The sequence below is a fragment of the Procambarus clarkii genome, chromosome 48 (assembly GCF_040958095.1).
Source record: "Procambarus clarkii isolate CNS0578487 chromosome 48, FALCON_Pclarkii_2.0, whole genome shotgun sequence".
In the NCBI taxonomy this organism is placed as follows: Eukaryota; Metazoa; Arthropoda; class Malacostraca; order Decapoda; family Cambaridae; genus Procambarus; species Procambarus clarkii.
Genome location: NC_091197.1, coordinates 7,967,294 through 7,993,425, shown reverse-complemented (window position 1 = coordinate 7,993,425; position 26,132 = coordinate 7,967,294). Strand labels below are relative to the sequence as shown.

Genomic DNA, 26,132 nt, shown 5'->3' with positions numbered 1-26,132 from the left:
ATATATATATATATATATATATAAAATATGCTGGCTCTAAGGGGGGTGCTTACTTGGGGGGGGGGAGGGAGGGATGAAGTGGGCGAGTGGTATTAAGAGTCTATAGTCACCACCTGGCCAGGCCAGCTGGTCCCAGGATTTGACAGCAGCGATTGTGTGGAAAGCTTTTTAACAGTCAGGTCATGACATAGTTAACTTCAGTGAGGTGTACCTGTGGTAAAGGTGGGGGGGGGAGGGAAAGGTGGAGCTAGTATTGTTAGACCCAGGTCGCAAACAGAGCCAGATACACCCAGGCCTAGCGCCAGATACACCCAGCGATAAAGCCAGATACACCCGGCGTTAGAGCCAGATACACCCGGCGATAGAGCCAGATACACCCAGCGATAGAGCCAGATACACCCAGCGATAAAGCCAGATACACCCGACGATAGAGCCAAATACACCTGGCGATAGAACCAGATACACCCAGGGCTAGAGCCAGATACACCCAGGGGCTAGAGCCAGATACACCCAGGGGCTAGAGCTAGATACACCCAGGGGCTAGAGCCAGATACACCCAGGGGCTAGTGCTAGATACACCCAGGGGCTAGAGCCAGATACACCCAGGGGCTAGAGTTAGATACACCCAGGGGCTAGTGCTAGATACACCCAGGGGCTAGAACTAGATACACCCAGGGGCTAGAGCCAGTTACACCCAGGGGCTAGAGCTAGATACACCCAGGGGCTAGAGCTAGATACACCCAGGGGCTAGAGCTAGATACACCCAGGGACTAGAGCTAGATACACCCAGGGGCTAGTGCTAGATACACCCAGGGGCTAGAGCTAGATACACCCAGGGGCTAGAGCCAGTTACACCCAGGGGCTAGAGTTAGATACACCCAGGGGCTAGTGCTAGATACAGCCAGGGGCTAGAGCTAGATAAACCCAGGGGCTAGAGCCAGTTACACCCAGGGGCTAGAGCTAGATACACCCAGGGGCTAGAGCTAGATACACCCAGGGATAGAGCCAGATACACCCAGGGGCTAGAGCTAGATACACCCAGGGGCTAGAGCTAGATACACCCAGGGATAGAGCCAGATACACCCAGGGGCTAGAGCTAGATACACCCAGGGGCTAGAGCCAGTTACACCCAGGGGCTAGAGTTAGATACACCCAGGGGCTAGTGCTAGATACAGCCAGGGGCTAGAGCTAGATAAACCCAGGGGCTAGAGCCAGTTACACCCAGGGGCTAGAGCTAGATACACCCAGGGGCTAGAGCTAGATACACCCAGGGATAGAGCCAGATACACCCAGGGGCTAGAGCTAGATACACCCAGGGGCTAGAGCTAGATACACCCAGGGATAGAGCCAGATACACCCAGGGGCTAGAGCTAGATACACCCAGGGGCTAGAGCTAGATACACCCAGGGGCTAGAGTCAGATACACCCAGGGGCTAGAGCTAGATACACCCAGGGACTAGAACTAGATACACCCAGGGATAGAGCCAGATACACCCAGGGGCTAGAGCTAGATACACCCAGGGGCTAGAGCTAGATACACCCAGGGGCTAGAGTCAGATACACCCAGCGATAGAGCCAGATACACCCAGGGGCTAGAGTCAGATACACCCAGGGCTAGAGCCAGATACACCCGGCGATAGAGCCAGATACACCCGGCGATAGAGCCAGATAACACCCAGCGATAGAGCCAGATACACCCGGCGATAGAGCCAGATAACACCCAGCGATAGAGCCAGATACACCCGGCGATAGAGCCAGAAACACCCAACGATAGAGCTAGATACACCCAGCGATAGAGCCAGAAACACCCAACGATAGAGCTAGATACACCCAGCGATAGAGCTAGATACACCCAGCGATTGAGCCAGATACACCCGGCGATAGAGCCAGAACCAAGGGATAATGACGTCAACTGTGGTTAACCCCCTATTGTTGTTGTCTTAGATTCAGCTACTTAGAACACAAGTTCAAAAGTAGCACGGGCTATGGTGAGCCCGAAGTGGACTTACCCGGCACAGGAGCGTGGGCTGTGACGTTGGTTAACCCCGGATGAGGGGTTAACCAACCCCTCATCCGGGGTCAACCCCTCATATATGAGGGGTCATATATGGAGTCAAGTGATGAACACGACTCGTGTTGAACCTGTCCCTCACCTGAGGCCTAATTGGCTGTGTAGATCGGGTAATGTAATTACAGCAGCGATTAAATAAACTATATATGAACATATATGAACTATATATTTATTTTATAATCAGATAACGCAATACAACGTCGAATAGTGTATACAGCAGAAAGAAAAAAGAGACGTAACTCAGTACTAGAGTTTATTAATCAACTTCAAAAGAGCAAACAGTCTCCGTTGTAGCACAAGCAAACTCATCACTTGTAAAATCATCATTAAACAGAACGGAAAACGTAGTTACCACCAACAGGAGCTGTCATGGGCGGTGATAGCACCCGTTGTGAGCCAGATCAACGCGAGCACAGGAAGAACTCTCAATAACAAAGCACACACAGGGGAAAGCAAAGGTGTTCAGAGCCGTAAAGGCATCAAAACGCAGCTCAATGATGAAGATGTAATGTCATTGTTGTTTATCCAGCCGTGCTCGGCCAAGTCCCCGCCCGACCACCTCCAGCCGTGCTCGGCCAAGTCCCCGCCCGACCACCTCCAGCCGTGCTCGGCCAAGTCCCCGCCCGACCACCTCCAGCCGTGCTCGGCCAAGTCCCCGCCCGACCACCTCGAGCCGTGCTCGGCCAAGTCCCCGCCCGACCACCTCCAGCCGTGCTCGGCCAAGTCCCCGCCCGACCACCTCGAGCCGTGCTCGGCCAAGTCCCCGCCCGACCACCTCCAGCCGTGCTCGGCCAAGTCCCCGCCCGACCACCTCCAGCCGTGCTCGGCCAAGTCCCCGCCCGACCACCTCCAGCCGTGCTCGGCCAAGTCCCCGCCCGACCACCTCCAGCCGTGCTCGGCCAAGCCTCCGCCCGACCACCTCCAGCCGTGCTCGGCCAAGTCCCCGCCCGACCACCTCCAGCCGTGCTCGGCCAAGTCCCCGTCCGACCACCTCCAGCCGTGCTCGGCCAAGTCCCCGCCCGACCACCTCCAGCCGTGCTCGGCCAAGTCCCCGCCCGACCACCTCCAGCCGTGCTCGGCCAAGTCCCCGCCCGACCACCTCCAGCCGTGCTCGGCCAAGTCCCCGCCCGACCACCTCCAGCCGTGCTCGGCCAAGTCCCCGCCCGACCACCTCCAGCCGTGCTCGGCCAAGTCCCCGCCCGACCACCTCCAGCCGTGCTCGGCCAAGCCCCGCCCGACCACCTCCAGCCGTGCTCGGCCAAGTCCCCGCCCGACCACCTCCAGCCGTGCTCGGCCAAGTCCTCGCCCGACCACCTCCAGCCGTGCTCGGCCAAGTCCCCGCCCGACCACCTCCAGCCGTGCTCGGCCAAGTCCCCGCCCGACCACCTCCAGCCGTGCTCGGCCAAGCCTCCGCCCGACCACCTCCAGCCGTGCTCGGCCAAGCCTCCGCCCGACCACCTCCAGCCGTGCTCGGCCAAGTTCCCGCCCGACCACCTCCAGCCGTGCTCGGCCAAGTTCCCGCCCGACCACCTCCAGCCGTGCTCGGCCAAGCCCCCGCCCGACCACCTCTAGCCGTGCTCGGCCAAGCCCCCGCCCGACCACCTCCAGCCGTGCTCGGCCAAGTCCCCGCCCGACCACCTCCAGCCGTGCTCGGCCAAGCCCCCGCCCGACCACCTCCAGCCGTGCTCGGCCAAGTCCCCGCCCGACCACCTCCAGCCGTGCTCGGCCAAGCCCCGCCCGACCACCTCCAGCCGTGCTCGGCCAAGTCCCCGCCCGACCACCTCCAGCCGTGCTCGGCCAAGTCCCCGCCCGACCACCTCCAGCCGTGCTCGGCCAAGTCCCCGCCCGACCACCTCCAGCCGTGCTCGGCCAAGTCCCCGCCCGACCACCTCCAGCCGTGCTCGGCCAAGTCCTCGCCCGACCACCTCCAGCCGTGCTCGGCCAAGTCCCCGCCCGACCACCTCCAGCCGTGCTCGGCCAAGTCCCCGCCCGACCACCTCCAGCCGTGCTCGGCCAAGCCCCCGCCCGACCACCTCTAGCCGTGCTCGGCCAAGTCCCCCCCCCCCCCATCAGAACCTCAAAATGACACATTCCACAATGTTACGGAACCGAGTATTCAGAATCAATAATATTCTCATATAAATTAATTTTATTATATATTAGAATTGCGTGTATAGTTAGCTCTCAGTTAGGTTATTTGTTACAGTTCTGTTGGTAATTATATATTATCGCGGTATATAAATGAAGCATTAAATGATGTGGGATTCGAACCCAAGAAGTAAACAAGGAACTTTTAGAGAAAACTTGGAACGTAATCAGCTGGAGGTGGTGTGGATGAGCGCGTCCTCATACACAATTGCTAAATGCTCTTTAATCCAGCCGGCAAACCCCCTGTTTATGAATGAAAAACACTACACACACGACTCACAACTTTGTGCGTTCGAACTTTTCTTGAGCAGTGTTCGACTCTCTTCCTGCACTTGGATCACATTTTTCTAAAGCCGTCGCCGACGTCATACAATTAAAAGCAGTTGCCAGTGGAACCAAAACACCAAAATAAATAGACCTAGCTATATACTGTATATAATCATATAAATTTATATTTTCTAAGATAAATAACTTATTTTAGATTCGGCCCCAGCTTGGGCAAGCACAGCGTGAGGATGGGTCAGGGTCAGCCCCAGCTTGGGCAAGCACAGAGTGAGGATGGGTCAGGGTCAGCCCCCAGCTTGGGCAAGCACAGCGTGAGGATGGGTCAGGGTCAGCCCCAGCTTGGGCAAGCACAGAGTGAGGATGGGTCAGGGTCAGCCCCAGCTTGGGCAAGCACAGCGTGAGGATGGGTCAGGGTCAGCCCCAGCTTGGGCAAGCACAGCGTGAGGATGGGTCAGGGTCAGCCCCAGCTTGGGCAAGCACAGCGTGAGGATGGGTCAGGGTCAGCCCCAGCTTGGGCAAGCACAGCGTGAGGATGGGTCAGGGTCAGCCCCCAGCTTGGGCAAGCACAGAGTGAGGATGGGTCAGGGTCAGCCCCCAGCTTGGGCAAGCACAGAGTGAGGATGGGTCAGGGTCAGCCCCCAGCTTGGGCAAGCACAGAGTGAGGATGGGTCAGGGTCAGCCCCCAGCTTGGGCAAGCACAGAGTGAGGATGGGTCAGGGTCAGCCCCCAGCTTGGGCAAGCACAGAGTGAGGATGGGTCAGGGTCAGCCCCCAGCTTGGGCAAGCACAGCGTGAGGATGGGTCAGGGTCAGCCCCAGCTTGGGCAAGCACAGCGTGAGGATGGGTCAGGGTCAGCCCCAGCTTGGGCAAGCACAAAGTGAGGATGGGTCAGGGTCAGCCCCCAGCTTGGGCAAGCACAAAGTGAGGATGGGTTAGGGTCAGCCCCAGCTTGGGCAAGCACAGCGTGAGGATGGGTAGAGTAGCTCAGGGGTGTGAGGCAGGACTGGAGAGGGGTGTGGGGAGGATGGGAAGATGCTGGGAACTATGAGAGACACACACACCTTCCCACTGTAGACGATGCTTGCCTCACAGCTTCCTCTCCAGTCCTCCATCGTCTCAACACCTAATTCCAAAACTAATTTTTTTCCCTTAAGTACAGAGAAAAAAGGTCCAGAAAGCTTCTAATTATATAACTCTTGAGGCTATCACTAAACAGCACCAGACACCAGCAGCCGTGCTGACACCAGCATCTGTAAACATTGCAGGCCCTCCTGGCGGGCCTCTACACATTACTACACTCACTATAACCCAAACTTTACAACACAGCAGTCCGCACTATACGATTTTATTTAAAGTTTGTTACGGAAACAAGTTAATATTCAAGGTCGTTGTTCAACAAGATCTTAACAACATAGTCTAGAATCATCGCTATTCATAATCTTCACGACTCATGATTTCCACTACACAATATAATTAAGCATGCTCCACACTAATCGTTATCTTCACTATGCAATAGTGTCACTACACACAATCTTTACTCCACACAAGGTTGAATATCATAGTTTGCGCGATTTTTACCCAATATTGTGGTAGCTAGTCTTACCGTTTTCTCTCAAGAGAATTTACATAAATCCATTTTCTTTGTTTCTTCGGAATGGATAACTAGTTTAAAAATACAGAAAATTTAATACCTGTCTGGATATCCCTAATAAACACCATCTCCTCTCTACGCAACGTTGTGTGCTGCCTTCACGATATATAGTGACACAATATATAATGATTATTTAGAGTTTATCGAACGTTCACCGAGAAATTTACGCTAATACTATCTTTGGTTGACCACGTTCGGGGTAAGCTCTCGGGTACAGGGTTAAACGATGACCCAGCGTCACTAGTGTACTGGAAAACTAATGAATCTTACCTTTTGAATGTCATGATTTACAGAAATCATGTTTTGAAGAATAGGCTGGTGGAAAGGCGTAGTATTCTTGAAAGACTAAGATCGTGTCGTGTCAGAGACAGTGATGGTGATGGAACTGTGTGTAATTTCTTCACCGTGTGCACGGTCCCGGGCCACAGTTTCTCTGGCCGTCATAGCGAGAGGGACGTCAACGTCACGGTTGGGGCAACTGACAGTGACTGGCTCCGTAGTGTGATGATGCTTCATGACATCGGAGAGAGGTTCGCTTACCCGAACCCCTAACACTTCGGGTGAGTAAACCGCTATGACGTCACCAGATTACGGTCGTGTGCCCTTGGGGGATGGGTTCAGACCGTCCTCATAAACAATGGGCAAATGCTCGTTAATCCAGCCGCCAAACTCCCCGCTTTTCTAGGAATAAAGGTTTACAAACGACTCACACCTGATAACGTTTGAACATTTCTCGAACAATGCTTCGCTGACGACCTCTGTTCGAACAGGAACGCAAGAAATGTTTCACCCACGTACTTCAAATACCAGCCAGTCCTCCAAACAAAGACCTAAAAGTGATTCCATGCACCCGCTGTTTATTAATGAAAAACAGTTTACACACGACTCACATCTGTTGACGTTCGAACACTTCCGGAACAAGTGCTTCACTGACGAATTTTGTTCGAACCACAACGCTATAAATGCTTCACCCACGTACTACAAATACAAATAATCGCCAACAGAACCTAAACATCTAACCTAACCTTACCTATGCCTATAGATGCACAATATGCTAATATATTATGATATTAATTTTGAGAAAATTCCTGTTATGAATGAACAGCATTTACAAATTTATGAAGGCGTCTGTGGGGTCGACCGCTGGATGTAATGGACTTGAGTCGAGGACGGGTTGGTAAGTGGTGTGTAAACAGTTTTTCATTCATAAACAGGGGAATATATATATAATGACCCAAAAGATTATAAATGAAACAATGGGTTTTATAATGATATAAGTCTTTGGTCACTATAAAATCACCAAAAAAAACTAATACAGTATAACTAAGAGACTAATACAGTATATAAATCTTAGTCATTATAAAAGGCCTTGGGGCATGGTAATATATCTTAATTCTTAAGGCTTTTTACAACAGCCCTAAGGCCTTAATTCTACCAATTAAAGTTTTTTTTCAAATGGTTTACTGGTTTATGTGATAACTTAAGGCTCTTATATTGCCTCCGGGCTTACATTGCACAAGACTTAAATCTTACATAGCGCGCTAAGGATGAAGTAATTAAATATTTACATTACCAGGTAAAGCTGACCAAGCTACCGTACGTTGGTATAATTACATAATGGATAACGTAATATCACCAAGCTTAAAGCTCTACCTCATGGTAGAGCTTTAAGCTTGGTGGCTTAAGGCATTAATAATGAGGAATGGATTGAATAATAAGCCACTTCACTATGACGCGAAGTCTAACTCATTCATGATGAGAGGCTGATACAATGTACAAAAAAGTCTGAAGTAATGACAGAAGACTGATTAAGGCTTCAGTAATAATCCCGTGAGAAAGTTCCCTTCACCAGCTTCAGAAGAGAAAAGTAATTATGAGGAGCAACCGCTCAGCCAGGGATATGAGGCCCAGGATCTGGGATATGTGAACAGTGAGAAGGAACGGCGCTACACTTTCTAGATCATCGGGGGATCGAACACCAGCCCTGCAACACACGGGACGCTCACTTTACCCACCAGACTATGTGGGGCGGGCATAGAAGTATTGCCAAAATAACATAATATATAAGACTGAGGCCCCACAAGACATGAGGATGGCTACACAAGGGACATAACACAGAAGCCCCCACACTACCTCTAACATCAGAAAGGCTACCTGCAGATTTTGGCGGAACTATCTCACATCTTCTGGCCTTCAATCTTAGACGGACAGACATTCTGTTGATTAGATATTTATTGCATTTTTTGTTACAATAGTATTCATTTATAGGAGATGGTGTTGTGTTGGTGTTCCTTCGGGCTGTTCCTTCGGGTCAGGTTGGTCTCGAGTCTCAAATGCCTCCCACACGTCATTGTTTGGGGTAACTTTGCATTTCATAATAGCTTCTACCGGGCATTTCTGAAGCGCGTCTCTGTCCAGGGAAATTCGGGTTTCCTCTATTGCCTACACCAGGAGCCGCTGAAGCCCGTCTGTGATCAAGGTAGCTTGGGCCTTCACGGTTGCCTACACCAGGAGCCGCTGAAGCCCGTCTGTGATCAAGGTAGCTTGGACCTTCACGGTTGCCTACACCAGGAGCCGCTGAAGCCCGTCTCTGATCAAGGTAGCTTGGGCCTTCACGGTTGCCTACACCAGGAGCCGCTGAAGCCCGTCTGTGATCAAGGTAGCTTGGGCCTTCACGGTTACCTACACCAGGAGCCGCTGAAGCCCGTCTGTCTCTTGGAAGATAATTCTTTTCAATATCTTTTCCTATGGCGGCCTCGGAGGCGCGCCGTGGTCCAGAGTGACCAGGGCCAAGTCGGCCTGGAGCAGGCGCCTGCGAGGAACGTCTCAAACCCGGGTAGGCCTCACTATTTCTTCTTGCATCGCCTACTTGAGACTTACGCCTTTCTCCATAGTGTGTGTAGTCACTTCCGCTTGCAGTAGGTACCTGAGACGGGCGCCTCTGTCCATGGTTAACATCTATATTTTCGGTTGTAGGATGTGACGGACGTCTCTGTCCAAGATCAACATCAAGAGTTCTGGTTGTAGGATGTGACGGACGTCTCTGTCCATGACTATCATCGAGAATTCCTGCTGTAGAAGGCGCCTGTGACGGACGTCTCTGTCCATGACTATCATCGAGAATTCCTGCTGTAGAAGGCGCCTGTGACGGACGTCTCTGTCCATGACTATCACCGAGAATTCCTGCTGTAGAAGGCGCCTGTGACTGACGTCTTTGTTCAAGATAAGCTTGACTATATTTTCTTGCGCCGAGGGCTTGCGATGGACCCTTCCAAGGATCAACACTAGCCTGGCTCATTCTTTTTGCATATTGCGCCTGGGACGGCCGTCTGCCTCCCTGGTAAACATCTCCATTAACGCTGCTCCCATTGTTCGCTCCCGAGGGCCGCCGCCCGCCAAACGCTTGTGACTCGCGTCTCACGTATTGTTGATCTCGATTTTCTAACCTAAAATATATAATTATCGTTATTATTAATGTTGTAATTATAATTATTATTCAGATAGTAAATCACAATAACGCCTGAAAATTAGACAGAACACTAGACATAATTAGACATATCTGTAAATAAAGGAATTATGGACATTCCAGTCCGTGGTGGACCACCATCACACCGGGTATAGAGTGAGAGAGTAAAGTAGTATAAATAATATATTAACTTTCCACCTTTTTTTGACACGACTTGGGCCAGGACGGACATACGTTTTTATACGTCAGGCTGCGAGCAGCCGCGTCTAGCAGCCTGGTTGATCAGTCCAGCAACCAGAAGGCCTGGTCGACGACCGGGTTGCGGGGACGCTAAGCCCCCGGAAGCACCTCAAAGTAACCTCAAGGTAGGACCGAACCGTCTTCACTTCCTGTAGCTTCAGTTGTAGGAGTTGTGGGTATTGTTATTAATTACATTTATACTGAGAAAGTTTAAGAAAGCGTATCTCAGAGTTATTAGAAAAGTTAGAGTTAAAGGAAGCGTATAATGCTATTGTTTTGCTGGTCTCCGTATTCGACTTGGCGAGTTGAAGACTGCGTACAATAATTGGTGTTGGATTTGGTAGATTATCGAGTTTATTTTTTAATTTATCTTCCTTGCAGACTTCAATCTGCCCAGTCAAATAGGGAGAATAGTAAACAATAACATTATAGCAGGAAATAAACCTGAAAATAACCAACTATAAGTCAGAGAACTGCTTACATTCTGTAACAAATTTTCGCTCAACAGCTGATAACGGAGCCAACTAGGAACAAAAGTACTCTAGATCTGATCTTTACAAACAAATGTGATCTGATCTTCAGAAATAATCAGGGACATTACAATCTCAGATACCACATACTCGGGTCACAAGCTCACTAAAGTGCAAACTAGCATCAATACTCGTAATAGGTCTAAAAAAAAATATCAAGCGAGAAGGGTTATTCAATAAATGTAATTTTAATAATAAGAGGATTGACTAGGTTGTTGTTGTTGTTAAAGATTCGCTACCTGGAACAAAAAGTTCCAAGTAACACGGGCTATGGTGAGCCCGTAGATTGACTAGGTAAAAATATACATAGAACTTGCAAACATCCATTTAGAAACTGTCTTAAGTAACAAGACTTCCAAACAATGAATAAGACAACTGTCTGCCGAAGCGTACAAAGTCTGCTTGAAACATGTTCCTTTGTTGACGGTCAGAAAGAGAACGCAGACGACACTACAGAAGAAGAAGAAGAAGAAGGATAAAATAACGAAAAAGCCTTAATCATACACGACTCTCCCCCCCAAAAACTAAACTGGAAGATTAAAGTAAGCGAGCAGAAGCTGAAGCGATCATACCGGACTGAAGAAATGGAATTGGATCAGAAAGCCTTACAAGAGATACAAAATAATCCAAAGATACAAAGATACAAGAGATGCAAAATAATATAATAATAATAATTCTGTGGCCAGCGGGCAATGTAGTGAATCTCGTACATTTAATATTTTGTCGTAGTTACTATTTCAACTTGACATTATATGGAGTTTGCCTAAACTATTTCTTTTTATAGCTATTCCTGCTTGTCGATTGCTCTTTACCACTGAAGCTCAGCTTGTCCAGGGAGAGCCACAGGCGCGAGAAGGCACATTATCGAGGTCTACAAGTAAATGTGGGACATCAACACAGCAGATATACAAGTAAGGTCTTGAAATTAACTGACTGAGTCCGCGAGAGAAGCTGAGGTTAAGGAATGACATGAGCAGGTATGGTATGGCAATATGGAGGTAGACCAGATAAATAGGTTGCCACCAACACCATAGAGGCAAATGGTATCGCTAGCTTCTAACATAAGCTTGCTAGTTACACAGAGGAGAAGAGGTGGATCTAGCTGGTCACTACCTAGAATGAGTTTCTACTTTCCTCACTGATCTCCTCTCCTCCTACCACTGTTTACAAAGAAAACATCTCTCTCTACTTTTTCGGTAAGTTAAACATCATTAAAAACCTTCACATACAAAAATAACGTATTTCGTCACAAAATTGAGGATGTTAGTAATACTTACACAGAGCCGGACCGGTCGGAGTCATCGCTTCTATTGTACCTCCTGGTGAAGTAGAAGGTAAAGCCTCCCACTAGCAGCACCAGCAGCACCACTCCGCCAACAGAAGCCCCAACAATCACTCCGACGTTACTCTTTGACTGAATGCCTGGAAGAGTGATGAAGCTAATGTTTGCTTGAGCTCCGAGTCCTGCAACATTGCGAGCCTGGAAATGAAGGATTAACTAGTGAATCACACGAGATTAGGGAGAGATTAACAGCTATGCCAGGTAGATCCTGGGAGAAAAGAAGACATTAACTAGTGAATCCCACGAAAGTAGAGACAGCTCGGCAACTAAGACAAACAGATCAAGCGGTCTCGTTAAATACCGAGCGAGGAAAACAGCAAGGCCTAAATGGGGGAGATAATAGTTTCCAAACTACAATGAAGACTGGTATAAATCATCATCCACAAGAGTGCCTAGCAATACAATGAATACTCGGGGAAGACCAACCTATAAACAGAGATCATGACAAACGACTACCTGGCATGTTTTTACCTGTCACAGGTGAGGCATCTGTACTTATACTCACGAAATGAACGGTATGGTAAACAGCACAGCTCAACTCCAGTGCAATGTCACACAAAACATTTATATTAAAATTAAAATAAATCGAAACCTATGAAAAATCACTTTGCCAATGCAATCGGAAACACTGAAATAGAATCGTAACATATGTAGTATACCGTGTGTTTCTATTACGCCGAACAGATGGCACTGTTTTAAAAAAAGCATGTTTTTACCTGTCACAGGTTTGGCATCTATATAGTAAGTATATAAAAACACGCGCATATTCTAATGGAACGTTGTATCAAAATTTCAAAGCAATTGGTGAAGAACTTTCAAAAGAGTACAGCGTGTGTTGCACTTACGTCCCACAGATGGTGCTGTTTCTCCCCCCCCCCCCCTCAAAAAAAAAAAATTGTTTACCGTGACAGACGTATATATATATATATATATATATATATATATATATATATATATATATATATATATGTCGTACCTAGTAGCCAGAACGCACTTCTCAGCCTACTATGCAAGGCCTGATTTGCCTAATAAGCCAAGTTTTCATGAATTAATTGTTTTTCGACTACCTAACCTACCTAACCTAACCTAACCTAACTTTTTCGGCTACCTAACCAAACCTAACCTATAAAGATAGGTTAGGTTAGGTTAGGTAGGGTTGGTTAGGTTCGGTCATATATCTACGTTAATTTTAACTCCAATAAAAAAAATTGACCTCATACATAATAAAATGGGTAGCTTTATCTTTTCATAAGAAAAAAATTTGATAAAATATATTAATTCATGAAAACTTGGCTTATTAGGCAAATCGGGCCTTGCATAGTAGGCTGAGAAGTGCGTTCTGGCTACTAGGTACGACATATATATATATATATATATATATATATATATATATATATATATATATATATATATATATATATATATATATATATATATACAATCTTTGGACAACACCCACCAGTGGGACTCGAACCCAGAAAGCACAACTACCTTCCAGTAGCTGCCATAACTAGTATGCTTTAACCCACTACACCATCAGACCCTACAAAAGAAGAAGAGACTTCGAGATATATATACATCTTTGATATATATACAAAGTCTCTACTTCTTTTGTAGGGTCTGATGGTGTAGTGGGTTAAAGCATACTAGTTATGGCAGCTACTGGAAGGTAGTTGTGCTTTCTGGGTTCGAGTCCCACTGGTGGGTGTTGTCCAAAGATTGTTAATCTTCACTTGTGGTTTATGCAAGTATAGGCTTATATATATATATATTATATATATATATATATATATATATATATATATATATATATATATATATTATATTTAGTTTATATGTTATATATATTCATTAACGGGTGGTAGGAGAGGAAAAGATTAAAGTATTCAATGAGAATCCACAAGGTCTTCTCTGAACACTATTTATTTTCTTCTTCGAGGATGTGGGTCCCTTTAATTAAACCAGTAGTGGTACCCCTAAAAAAAAAAAAAATATATATATATATATATATATATATATATATATATATATATATATATATATATATATATATATATATATATATATATATAAACTCACTCGGATGCGAGTTTTGAACGTTGCGTCAAAATTTCAAAGCAATTTGTATAGAACTTTTGTAGATTACCGATTTTGAACAAACGGACATTTACACTTTTCTTTATTTAGATATATATATATACACTTAAATAATGTTCTGTTTTGTTTTTACCTGCAAGCTAACAAGGTAGTTAGTGTCGGGCTGGAGGTCTGTAATGACGCGCTTATTAATCCCTAAAGCAATATCTGATTCATTAACGATGGAAGAGCCGGTGTGCCAGGTTAGGTGCCAGGACGTCTGCACGCCGTTGAGGTGCTCAGGCGGGGCCCAAGAGACCTCGGCCCAAGTCCTGCTCTTGTTCACCATCTGCAAGTTAGTCGGCTCAGAGGCCGCTGCTCGCCAACGTGAAACAAGAGAGAAGACACAATTAGCTTTCTGGAATCATTTCGTAAATATATTTATAAAGTTTCAAGACAATATAGAATTGTTGATCTCGGTATTGAAACACTAACATGGGAGATTAGTTCATTGATCATGATGGTTCATATTTTATATAAATACAAGATACACAGGGTTAGTGCTCATGCTGAGTGAAGCATTAAACATATGGCAGTTGATGCTGCTTCGAGGAGAAACTAAGAGTTACTTTATTAAATTTATGATCAAATTGATCTCACTTCTCATCTTTCATGTCAATCTGTGTTTTGCTATTATTGTGAACTTTAATTATTAATTATTCATATTTATTTAATAATTACTCTTACTAAATACTGTTATTTCTGTATATTATAAAACATTGCATGTTATTTAACTTAACCTCATTTAAAATTAAAAATTTGTTAAAAATTAGTTTAAAATATGTAACTATATTCACTGTTAAAACAGGTGCTGTTTATAAATACCTTTCATATAGCTGTCAAATATTTTCAAATATCTCAACAATTCAAAAATGTTCCCATATCTCAATTAATTAAAAGTAATCTCAAATTACACTTGTTCATTTCCTCATATATGTTTTTATACTATACCCACCTTAAAAGCAGTGTATCATTTGCCAAATTTCTTGAACAAAGTATATATGTGATGACGACTCACAACTGATGACTTACGAACACTTCCGGAACAAGTGCTTCACTGACGACTTTTTTTTTCGAACCACAACACTGTAAATGCTTCACCCACGTACTACAAATACAAATAATCGGCAACAGAACCTAATCACCTAGCCTAATCCAGTGCCAGTGCCAGTGCCAGTGCCAAAATATGAACAATATGCTAATATATAATTATATTAATTTATATTTGAGAAAAGTTCTGTTTTGAATGAACAGCATGTTAAAATTGGTGAATGCGTCTTTGAGGTCGACCGCTGGATGGAATGGACTTGGTCTGAGAACGGGTTGAAATAGTCGGCTCAGTCGGATCATAAGTTAGATAAGTGGCAGGTTAGATTCCCGTGCCAGGACTGAAACGTTTGAACACGCTTCGTTTCACCTTATATCTCTATTCACCTGGCGGTAAATAGGTTCCCGGGAGTGTGGTGACTGTTGTGGGTTGCATCCTGTAAAAGGTCAGTGGTTTGCCTAGGGGGGACGTCCATTCCTGTCCCCGAAAGTAGGAATTTGCAAAGAGTTCTTCATTCATAAACAATGGCTTCGGCAGTTGGGTTAACTAGCAGTTGGCCTTTGTTAAGTAGGACTGGACGATCTTAGCAACAAGCCAATGAGACAAGACACGAATCTGTCTTGAATTAACTAATGTATATAACATGTAAAACACGTGGTATACCTCTGTCACGAAACACTACGGGTATACACTAGTAATCACAGAGTAAACCCCTGTCGTATGATCTAAATATTCTACCAGCAGCACACACACACACGTCAGTGTACCTAATCAGGCGCTCCGAAGCTTCGTAAATGTTTCATTTGAACATAATGTATTATTTCCCAGACGAGAGATGCTGGCAAGTGTTGAGTACTTACGCTCCTGGAGAGTGGTGGCCGAGCAGCACCTGGGCGCCTGCTCCTGACCGCCCACACTCAGGCAGGCGTCCACCCTGGTGTAGGGCTCCAGGGACGGGATGACCGCGTCGGTCCACGTCCCATTCACCGTCTCAGTTTTGCTGTCTGAGAGAAACATTTCTCAGTTTATATATATATATATATATATATATATATATATATATATATATATATATATATATATATATATATATATATATATATATATATAATCATCCCTATTATCAGTTTTTTATTTGTCCCTGCCATATTACTGTGACCTATTTTTGGTCTCGACCCCATTACCAAGGTCCGCTTATTTACCCCATTACCATGACGTGTTAGTGAGATATTGGTGTTCAGACGATAACGTCATGTGATCTCTTAGAGCATTATGTCTTGATGTAAATATTTGGACCAAATGACCAGTGAAATATGTTTCACTTGATGATCTTATAGAAATGTGAATTTTTTGTCAATTTTTTTATTGGCAGCTATATGATTACAAATTATTGCCATTACTCTAAATTAAACTGAATTTGCCAAAAAGATCCATATGCTATTTGTAGGGTAAATTATATATAATGATTTGTATAACTCGCTTATGAATATAAAATTAATAATTATTCTATTGTAAAATACTGTCAGACAATAATCAATCATGCAAATTATGTGCCTCATTTGAAAATGAATCCTATTTGTTTGTATCTAACGGGTTTTAATGGATTTATAATGGATCTAATGGACCTAATGGATCATTAATAGATAATGGATCTAATAGATATAATCTAATCTAATGAATTACTGAAGCAATATTTGTTACATGTTCCTTCGTCCCAGGGGATTGAGACTAACCTTGTTGGTTGGACCCCCATAGGACAGTGGCGTTCCATGCCAAGATGTAGTTGGGCACTGTGCACTCAGGCTCGGCCAGGCTCCAAGTAACACTGATTTGTCGATTCACACTATTAATGCAGCTCACTCTCGACACTGAAACAAAACTATTAGTTATATATACAAAATTAACCAATCACATTTAACACTAAAACTGATCAGTTTCTCAAGGACACATATCCATACACACGTGAAAATGAAAGTGTTGAATTATTTATCTTTAGCCACTTTATTGGCACTTATTTCTGACAAATAAAATATGTTAAGAATGAAATGAAATTGGGGCCTGGAATCATCCGAGCAATATAGACCAATTTGAACAAAATAAGACCATTGTTTGTTTTTTTTGAGGTTGGATGTTGAGATGACTCGGTACCCGTTAGGCACAAACTCCACCTCCTGGAGAGTCTGCTGGATGCTGGACTATTGAATTGCTTCTTGGTGACTACTCGATATTAATTGTGTGTGTGTGTGTGTGTGTGTGTGTGTGTGTGTGTGTGTGTGTGTGTGTGTGTGTGTGTGTAAAAAGAAGAAGAGGAGTAGGGAGTGACTGTGATTAAATAGTTGTGTGTAACGTAGATAGTGTTCCAGGCTGTCAGTAGTAAAGATGGTTACAGTGATAAGGGTTGAGAGTAGAGAAGTGAGAATAAACAATTTTTTTTTTAAATCATTACTGTGACAAACTTTGAGAGCAACATGTTGTACTACCCGTGTACAAACAGTGAACAACCAGTGTACTACCACTGTACAACCACTATACAACCAGTGTACAACCAGTGTACAACCAGTGTACAACCAGTGTGCTACCAGTGAATTATCAGTGTACCACCAGTATACAACCAGTGTACCACCAGTATACAACTAGTATACAACCAATACACAACCAGTGAACGATGTTTTTCACGAATATATTCTATCTACGAGAATTTCTTTCAGGTCAGACCAACAATTATATCTTTATATCGCTTACTGAAAAGAATTAGGTAGACAGTGATGACTGGAACACTAAACCCCGAGGCTCGTATCCCATCGAAGATTTTGGATTGTTAGGCATTTATATGAAATATTTAATAGTGCAAATTAAAAGAACATTTTGTAAACCATATACATAGCAACCAAAACCCATTCACGTACCATTGGGCAGATGTGTTTCAATAGTTAATAGATTTCCACAAACTAGACAAATCTAAGTGCAGGCGATGAGTCACAATAACGTGGCTGAAGTATGTTGACCAGACCACACACTAGAAATTGAAGGGACGACGACGTTCCGGTCCGTCCTGGACCATTCTCAAGTCGATTGTGACTTGAAACGTCGTCGAAACGACGAAAACGACGAAACGTCGTCGTCCCTTCAATTTCTAGTGTGTGGTCTGGTCAACATAGACAAATCTAACATTAAGAACACCAATTGTTTATAATGTCCTATATGTATATACCTCCCTGAGTAGGGAAGATACTTACGATAATTTGGGATGATGGCCAGGTCTTGTGCTCCAGCTCCCGGGCCCGCAGACGTGCTGGCTGTAACTGTAACATTGTACTCCACGCAGGGAATGATGGGCTCTATTGTGTACGAGAGCACATCAGCATCCACCGTCTCGTTATACGAATCGCCCTCTAAATCTTCCCACGAGATCGTAAAGGCTATAATCTCGCCGTTCTTCTCCTCAGGATAACCCCAAGAGACACGGAGAGACGTTTGGTCCACCTCAAGACTCAGGTTGACAGGAGGTCCGGGAACTGCAAGATATTTGCATATATATTTCAAGACTTTTTTTTATATATAAAACAGTATAATCGTTCGTGCTAACTTTTTTGGAGTATTAGCAACATTACCGTGATCTGTTTGCTATCTCCAGCTCCCATTACCATAATTATTTAATTGTCTCAGCTCCCATTACCATAATTATTTAATTGTCTCAGCTCCCATTACCATAATTATTTAATTGTCTCAGCTCCCATTACCATGATTATTTAATTGTCTCAGCTCCATTACCATGATTATTTAATTGTCTCAGCTCCATTACCATAATTATTTAATTGTCTCAGCTCCATTACCATGATTATTTAATTGTCTCAGCTCCATTACCATAATTATTTAATTGTCTCAGCTCCATTACCATAATTATTTAATTGTCTCAGCTCCATTACCATGAATATTTAATTGTCTCAGCTCCATTACCATAATTATTTAATTGTCTCAGCTCCATTACCATGATTATTTTACTTGTATCAGCCCCATTACCATGATTATTTTACTTGTATCAGCCCCATTACCATGATTATTTAATTGTCTCAGCTCCATTACCATGATTATTTTACTTGTATCAGCCCCATTACCATGATCTTTTTTATTTGTCCCATTCCCATGCTTTGGAATCTTTATATATATATATATATGTGTGTATCAACTTACAATATAGCAAAGCAGAGCATATTATAACGATGAAGTAAATTCAGAAAGCCTATTGGCCATAAAATGGGAGACATAATTTATATTCACCAGACTGATACATGTCATGTATCATATTGATACATATCATGTATCATATTGATACATATCATGTATCATATTGATACATATCATGTATCATATTGATACATATCATGTATCATATTGATACATATTATGTATCAATGATACGTAGCGTCTAACGAATGTTTAAAACAGTCCCTGTGGTGCAGTGGTAACACCCTTGCCCCACGCTTCGTGAACGATTTGGCCTGGGTACATATCCTGGCCAAATCATAGTCCACCCCGCCTAGTCAATCTGGGGAGGATTGACTAGGCGCCAATCCTTAACTGTACGCCTCTGTTCACCCAGCAGTGAATGGGTACCTGGTGGTTAAACGATTTGATGGGTCGAATTCCAGGGAAAATTAGGATTAAGGCATTACCAGAAGCGCTATGCATGATAGTACCTTTACAGGAATGTAAGAATGGTATATATAAATTAAATAAAGCCATCCTTATACCAAAACAAAAATCTTGAAACACGTAGAAAAAACGAATGAAAGTCGCAAATAACTTTTACATTTTAAAAGTAACTTTTTTTCTGAAGACGTCGCCTCACAGTGTTGCCGGATAACCAGATTTGTAAACTGTCAAAGTTCATTAATAAGTGGAGCACATATCAGTCGCCAATGGCGAATAGTTAATGGTGTAAATTTAAAAAAATCTGTCGTTGCCCACTTGGCAGTCATCGTCACCGTCTTGGCTACCGTATATACAAATATTTACTTTGTTACATGCAAAGATGTGTAATAAAAATAAATCAATACAATCAATAAAGGTTGGGTTAATAATATAATGTAAGACCAAGAAGACCTCTAACCTGCTCATGAAAAGCTCTCCTGACACTTAACGAAACCTCTTGAAAGAGACGGATGTCGTCTATGTCTTCACACGCCCACTTGAGGCCTGTCAGCCCCAACGACCTCAATATATAGGCAAGACAACAACATCACCTTCAAGGCGCCTGACAATGCACAGACAGGAAGGGTCCATCAAGGAACATATTGTCTCAACACACAACCAGATCATCACCAGAGATATCCTGACAAGCAACCCTAAAATAATCGACAGACACATTAATAGCAGACTGAACACCGGCCAGACACTACACATCCATCCATCCCACCCAACCATCAACAAGTGGGTGACATCCGACTCTGGGATCCTCGTGAACAAGACTCAACATCCAACATACTGCCTCAGGCATCACTGAAACATATGAGACTGGGAGGCTTCAGTGGGCACAGTGCTCAGTAAGAGGTTCTTCACCTTGGTTATATATTGAGCTACTTTAGCGAAATTGTATTCTAATGTACGTGGCCTTTGAAAATGTTGACAAAGTCAATAAAACGCCTCTCTTACCACCTGGCAATAATAAAACTGTGAAATGAACTTTTCGCGACTTCCTTCTCAAGTGAACAAAAAAATAAGGAAAATACATAAGATTCGCGCAAGAATCAATAACATATGTATACAAGACCAATATACAATGATGAAATCGAACCCGGGCGCTTAGGAATACGACCCCCGAGTGCTGTCCACTCAGCCACGAGGCCCCCCTGTGTGGGACAAGTGGATCTCACCTTCCTCCAGGGTAGTGGTGGAGCAACACGACCACTCGCCCTCGACCCCATCAACGACCAGGCAGGCGTTGACCTCCGTGTACGGCTCAAGGTCGGCTATGGAGTAGTTAGTGACGGCTCCTGAGAGGGTTATGTTGTCTTCATCTGAAACAAAAACCAAAGTCTTAGTTTTCATCTGAAACAAAAACCAAAGTCTTAGTTTTCATCTGAAACAAAAACCAAAGTCTTAGTTTTCTTCCACACGAGTGTAAAGTGAACACAACCAGGAGTCTTTTCTTAAACTCACTCAGCTTTCTTAAAGCACAAAATATTCATAATCCGGAAATATATGTTTTTGGGTAAAGTTAAATATTTAATTTTTTTTAAAATATCATATTATACTTTTTACTTCTGTAGTACTTACTACTGCTATTATAAAATATTCTTACTGCTGTTATTAATATGGCTACTTCTGGTAACAATAATACTAACAACAATACTAACAATACTAACAATACTAACAATAATAATAATAATAATAATAATAATAATATTAATAATAATTGAAAAACTTACCATGCCGTAGTGCTTGAATGAAGGCGAAGGAAAAATCCAATATATGTATAATTGCATTATACAACAAATTTTCTATGTTTATTAGTTCAGTGTCCTCGTATTATTACAATTAAATTTATTGAGTAATCCTCCTCCTTTAATAATTTTTGTTTGGGCCTATTACGAGTATTGATGTTAGTCTGCACTTCAATGAGCTTGTGATCTGAGAATGTGGCATCTGAGGTTGTAATGTCCTTGATTATTCTTTCATCGTTTGTGAAGATCAAATAATATTTTCTTCAAGGACGAATTATTTACATGGGCGAGATGGCTTATAAGTCAGAACATAACTTGTATTCTAATGGCTAAATGACATAAGATTTGTAATTTCTATGGTGGTCAACTTTGATAGCAATATTCAGAAGTGCAACTGCACACACTTATCCTTAAGTGCTTTATGAAAGTGTTCTTAAGGTTCGTTGTTCCAAGAAAGTCTATTTTTTAAATGAGAAGATATCATGAGACTGATGTATATCTCAGTGTTGTGTCTTGCCGTTGATTTAAGAACATGCCAACAGTGATCGCCCACGATGGGTCTTCACCTCAAGCACTGTACCAACTCACCGTTACGCTAAGAATGCAAATCCAGTGTGTACTTCGTGCACGTATCAGCGTGGATTACCATTTGTTTCAATTCCTTCACATTGCCTTCCCTACTGATTCTGCAAAAGACGTATCCTCTTCTCAAGAGAAGTGCTCTCCTTCTCTAGCATACATAAACCTTTTGTCATTACAAATCTGGACCTCACTCTCTCAGCTTTCACAAACCTTTAGAATGTTGTGCTAAATCGAATTATTTTTTGATCATTACATCCTAATACTTTCTAATTCGATGTTGTTTACTAGCTTCTTTCTGTTTAGTGGTCATATATATAAGGTTTGTTTAACATGTTGTGTCCATAACATTGTCCAAAAAATATACATTATCCCATAAAAAAATTTGATTCCATGTTCCCTATTTTATTATTCAAGTTTAAAAAAAACTACAACGAAGACATGAATACACATCAACTATCAATGTTTTTCTTCCCCCGTTAGTCTTTTTCTTCCATCTTGCCTCAATCCTTCATAATTTCATTAAGACATTACTAGTCTTGCTGGACTGGAAAGTGGTATTCCCTCTCAACTATTGTATCTTTCCAATAATTTACTTTGCCATAATCATAATGTGCCAATAGTCCAGGAATATCCTGCGCTGGAACCTGGAGTACTGAGGCAGCAACCATATATCACCTGATTTGATCTACAGTAACCATGAAGTTAAAATACTTATGGAAGGTCATTGTGCAGTGAACCAAAACTACTGAACCGCTAATATGCGCAATGGCAGCCTTAAGGTTCATAGTTATATATATAATCTTGAGCGAATAGATAACACATAATTGCCTTTCACAGCTTAAGACAAGTAACATTCGTATCAGACACAAGTGACCAAAATAATCAAATTATAAACAAAAGACAGTTCAACTATAAGAACAGCGAAGGTTTACCTTGTTGGTTGGACCACTCAACAGTCGTGTTCCAGGAGAGGGTGAAGCCAGCCACCTGACAGTCTGGTGACTCCAGGCTCCAGACCAGATCAACGCCTCGTGACTCGTTCCCGTAACATTCCAGAGCGTCAACTGGAACTATATTGGAAGCTTGTAATTAATAACTTCATTGGGCCATGGTATATTGGTGTATAACTTAGGCACTAATTAGAATCACTAAGAACTACCAGCTTTAAAACTCAGAGGTGATGACTTCACTTGATGACTCGACTAACAACCGAAGTTGATTAAATTACATGCCATAATTTTTTGGTTTGTTGACTCAGGCATAATATTAACAAACAAAAACAAGCAAAAACAAAAACAAACAAGCAAAAACACACATACGCGCGCGCGCGTGCGCTTATGACATAAGGAATGACATAAGCTCATGACATAAGTTCATTATAGGAATTAATGAAAATTCCAGGCTGATACTCCTGTAATATTTGAGTATTTCATTACAGGAAATACAAATGCTGGTGCTGCGTCTGTCTCTACAAAAGTGGTAGCGTTCTTAAGCATTCATGATATATATACACTTCGGATACAACACGTGTTTACATAACTGTATCATGCATCCACATGATAGAGTTATCACGCATCCAACTCACGTAATAAACGTACTTCTACAGCCGTAGTGTAGAATAATGTCATCAGTCGAGATTTAGGATATCGTCAATGAGAATAACAATGTACAATTTTATACATCGCACTCTGTATTATCCATAAATGTGTATGCAGGCAATGAGTCACAATAACGTGGCTGAAGTATGTTGACCAGACCACACACTAGAAATTGAAGGGACGACGACGTTTCGGTCCGTCCTGGACCATTCTCAAGTCGATTGTGAGAATGGTCCAGAATCGGTCCACAATGGTCCACAATCGACTTGAGAATGGTCCAGGACGGACCGAAACGTCGTCGTCCCTTCAATTTCTAGTGTGTGGTCTGGTCAACATAAATGTGTATGTTTATATTGCTTCCTGCAAACACTTACGATAATTTGGGATGGAGGTCGTGCTTTGTGCATCTGCTCCCCAACCTGTGGAGGTATTTGCACTAACACTAACAGTGTACTCCAGGCATCGTGTAAGATTCTGAATTGTATATGAACGAGCTAAATTATCGAGAGTTGCCTCATCAGGATGACCCTCTCCGTCATCCCACATGACCAGGTAGCCCATAATCACGCCATTCATCTCCTGAGGCGGGTCCCAGGTGGCGGTGATAGACGTTGCTTCCTGCTCTAGTTGCAAGTTGTTAGGAGGTCCAGGAGCTGAAAGTATTGCAGAAATATGTTAACGGGAAATAAGTATGTTAGGATATGGTATTTTGTTTTCCATTTGGATTATCTAATTCTCTTCTCTAGAAACATTGTAAAAAATGGATGAAATTTAAAGATTCGAATCCCCGACAGTCAGGTGAAAATTTAAAATAGATCCGTAAATTGCCATCGGTTGCTGCCCTTGGCTTAGTAGATTAGACTCAGCCAAGTAGTAGTAGTTAGTAATAGTCAAATAGTAGTTAGTAATAACTAACCAAATAATAGCCACTAATAACTAACTAATAATAGCCAAATAGTAGTTAGTAAACAGGTGATTGACAGTTGAGAGGCGGGATGGTACAATATCCAGGGATGACGTACCTTCCTCAGGTGTGGTCATTGAGCAAGATGTGGGTTGACCAGCTCCTCCCGTACTGATCACTGCTACGTTCACTGTGAGGCTGGTGTAAGGTGAGAGGTCGGGGATCGTGATGCTTGTCTCACTGCTGAAGGTTTCATCTGAGCCTTGCTCGTCACTCCACAGGACGTCCCACGACCACTTAATGTCGTGATCAAAAGTGCCACACTCAAGAGCCGGGTCATGCCAGCTAACAGTCACCGTGCTTGATGATGTTAGAGTTAACGAGCAGCTATCTGGCGCTGGCGGTACTGGGGGGAAAATGTCAAATTTCTTTAAAAATATATATAGAGCTTTTAGTTATTGTAGATGGAAGTATTTGAACTGTTAGTTTATGCAGTTCAAAACCAGGAAAGAATTAAAAAACTAAGCCTAACTTTTCCTTAACTGGGTATAGTACACATTTTTATTAGAATAGGCCGAAGCTTGTGTGTGTTAGACCTAAGACTGCTAATTTAGGTCTAGAACAAATTAGGTATATGGTTAGTTATTCTTATTTTATCATTTATTAATACGTATCGAGGATTTCTTTTTTGTAGAAAAGTCCAAATATAGGAGCAGCTGAAGGTACGGCCATTTCTGGATGAACTGTGGTAAAATGTACGGGATACGTGGCTCTGTTTACTGTGAGTGGCTTCCTACGATGATCATTGTAACGGTAAATGATTTATGTGCTATAGAAACTGTTGACAACAAACACTGTATCGAGTATACACTTATCAAATGAATATCATTGTAAAGAATATATTGAATATAATTTAACAGTAACAAATATGAGCAATCCTAACGTGTACTTTGTTTACAACTAAGTCAAAGTTAAATATTACAAATGTTTCCTAGGTGACAAAAGCGTTGGACGGATTACCTGGAGCATTGGTTGTGCCAGACCCAAAACTTGGACTGGACACCCCATCATAGTAAACAGACGACACAACAACTGCATAGTATTGGCAACTTTCCAGTTCGTCTATGAGGGAGAATGTGTCAGATGTTTCAGCATTGAAGATTGTCGTAACATCGACAGTATAATACTGAGGCGCCGTCTCTGGCGGGTCCCACGACACGTTGAGGGCGGTGGCTCCCACCGGCGTCGCTATCACGTTCACAGGCGGCCCTTCACCTGGCTCTGAGGGAGACAATACTGTAAGATATCACAACTCGTGGGCAAGACACCTTAGACACTCTTAGTTTCAATAAGAAGACATTATGGATAATTTAAAATCAGAATTTGTTTCCACAATTATTTATATATATATATATATATATATATATATATATATATATATATATATATATATATATATATATATATATATATATATATATATATATATATATATATTGGTGTATACTGGCAGCAGGTTTTCTTTCAAACATGTTTCATTGAATATGACCGCATATTCTGTATTTATTATTTTCTGGTTTAGGGCTTCTATCCCTCTAACTATTTTCTTAGCATCAGGGCTTAATTGGAATAGGAGTTCTCCAAAACTCATTTTCGTACTTTTAAGGTAAATCTTAGTAAAGGTAAATT

General features: G+C 43.0%; 2 protein-coding genes across 2 annotated transcripts in view; one reads left to right on the top strand and one right to left on the bottom strand.

Annotated features, from left to right (window-relative positions):
• The first annotated feature begins 2,579 nt into the window (after positions 1-2,579).
• LOC123764649 (uncharacterized) lies at positions 2,580-4,110 on the top strand. Its single transcript, XM_069302469.1, has 2 exons — positions 2,580-3,609; positions 3,752-4,110. Exons 1-2 carry the CDS (start codon positions 2,580-2,582, stop codon positions 4,108-4,110), a joined length of 1,389 nt encoding a protein of 462 aa, XP_069158570.1.
• A 3,305-nt stretch (positions 4,111-7,415) lies between these two features.
• The window catches only part of LOC123764648 (neogenin), a 30,857-nt gene continuing 12,140 nt past the window's right edge, over positions 7,416-26,132 (bottom strand). Inside the window, exons 3-13 of the mRNA XM_069302549.1 lie at positions 25,464-25,724; positions 24,562-24,849; positions 23,914-24,192; positions 22,874-23,011; positions 20,790-20,933; positions 18,153-18,431; positions 16,650-16,784; positions 15,777-15,920; positions 13,963-14,183; positions 11,668-11,870; positions 7,416-9,600 (exon numbers count right to left, since the gene is read on the bottom strand). Coding sequence (XP_069158650.1) covers positions 8,502-9,600; positions 11,668-11,870; positions 13,963-14,183; positions 15,777-15,920; positions 16,650-16,784; positions 18,153-18,431; positions 20,790-20,933; positions 22,874-23,011; positions 23,914-24,192; positions 24,562-24,849; positions 25,464-25,724 — 3,191 coding nt within the window. The 3' untranslated portion in view covers positions 7,416-8,501. The remainder of the gene's footprint in view (positions 9,601-11,667; positions 11,871-13,962; positions 14,184-15,776; positions 15,921-16,649; positions 16,785-18,152; positions 18,432-20,789; positions 20,934-22,873; positions 23,012-23,913; positions 24,193-24,561; positions 24,850-25,463; positions 25,725-26,132) is intronic.

What these genes read in the sequence shown, in the direction of transcription:
- LOC123764649 (XM_069302469.1), top strand. Translation starts at nt 2,580, where the DNA reads ATGTCATTGTTGTTTATCCAGCCGTGCTCGGCCAAGTCCCCGCCCGAC. An exon ending in CCGCCCGACCACCTCCAGCC is followed by an intron (nt 3,610 to 3,751) that starts GTGCTCGGCCAA and finishes GACCACCTCCAG; the next exon opens with CCGTGCTCGGCCAAGTCCCC.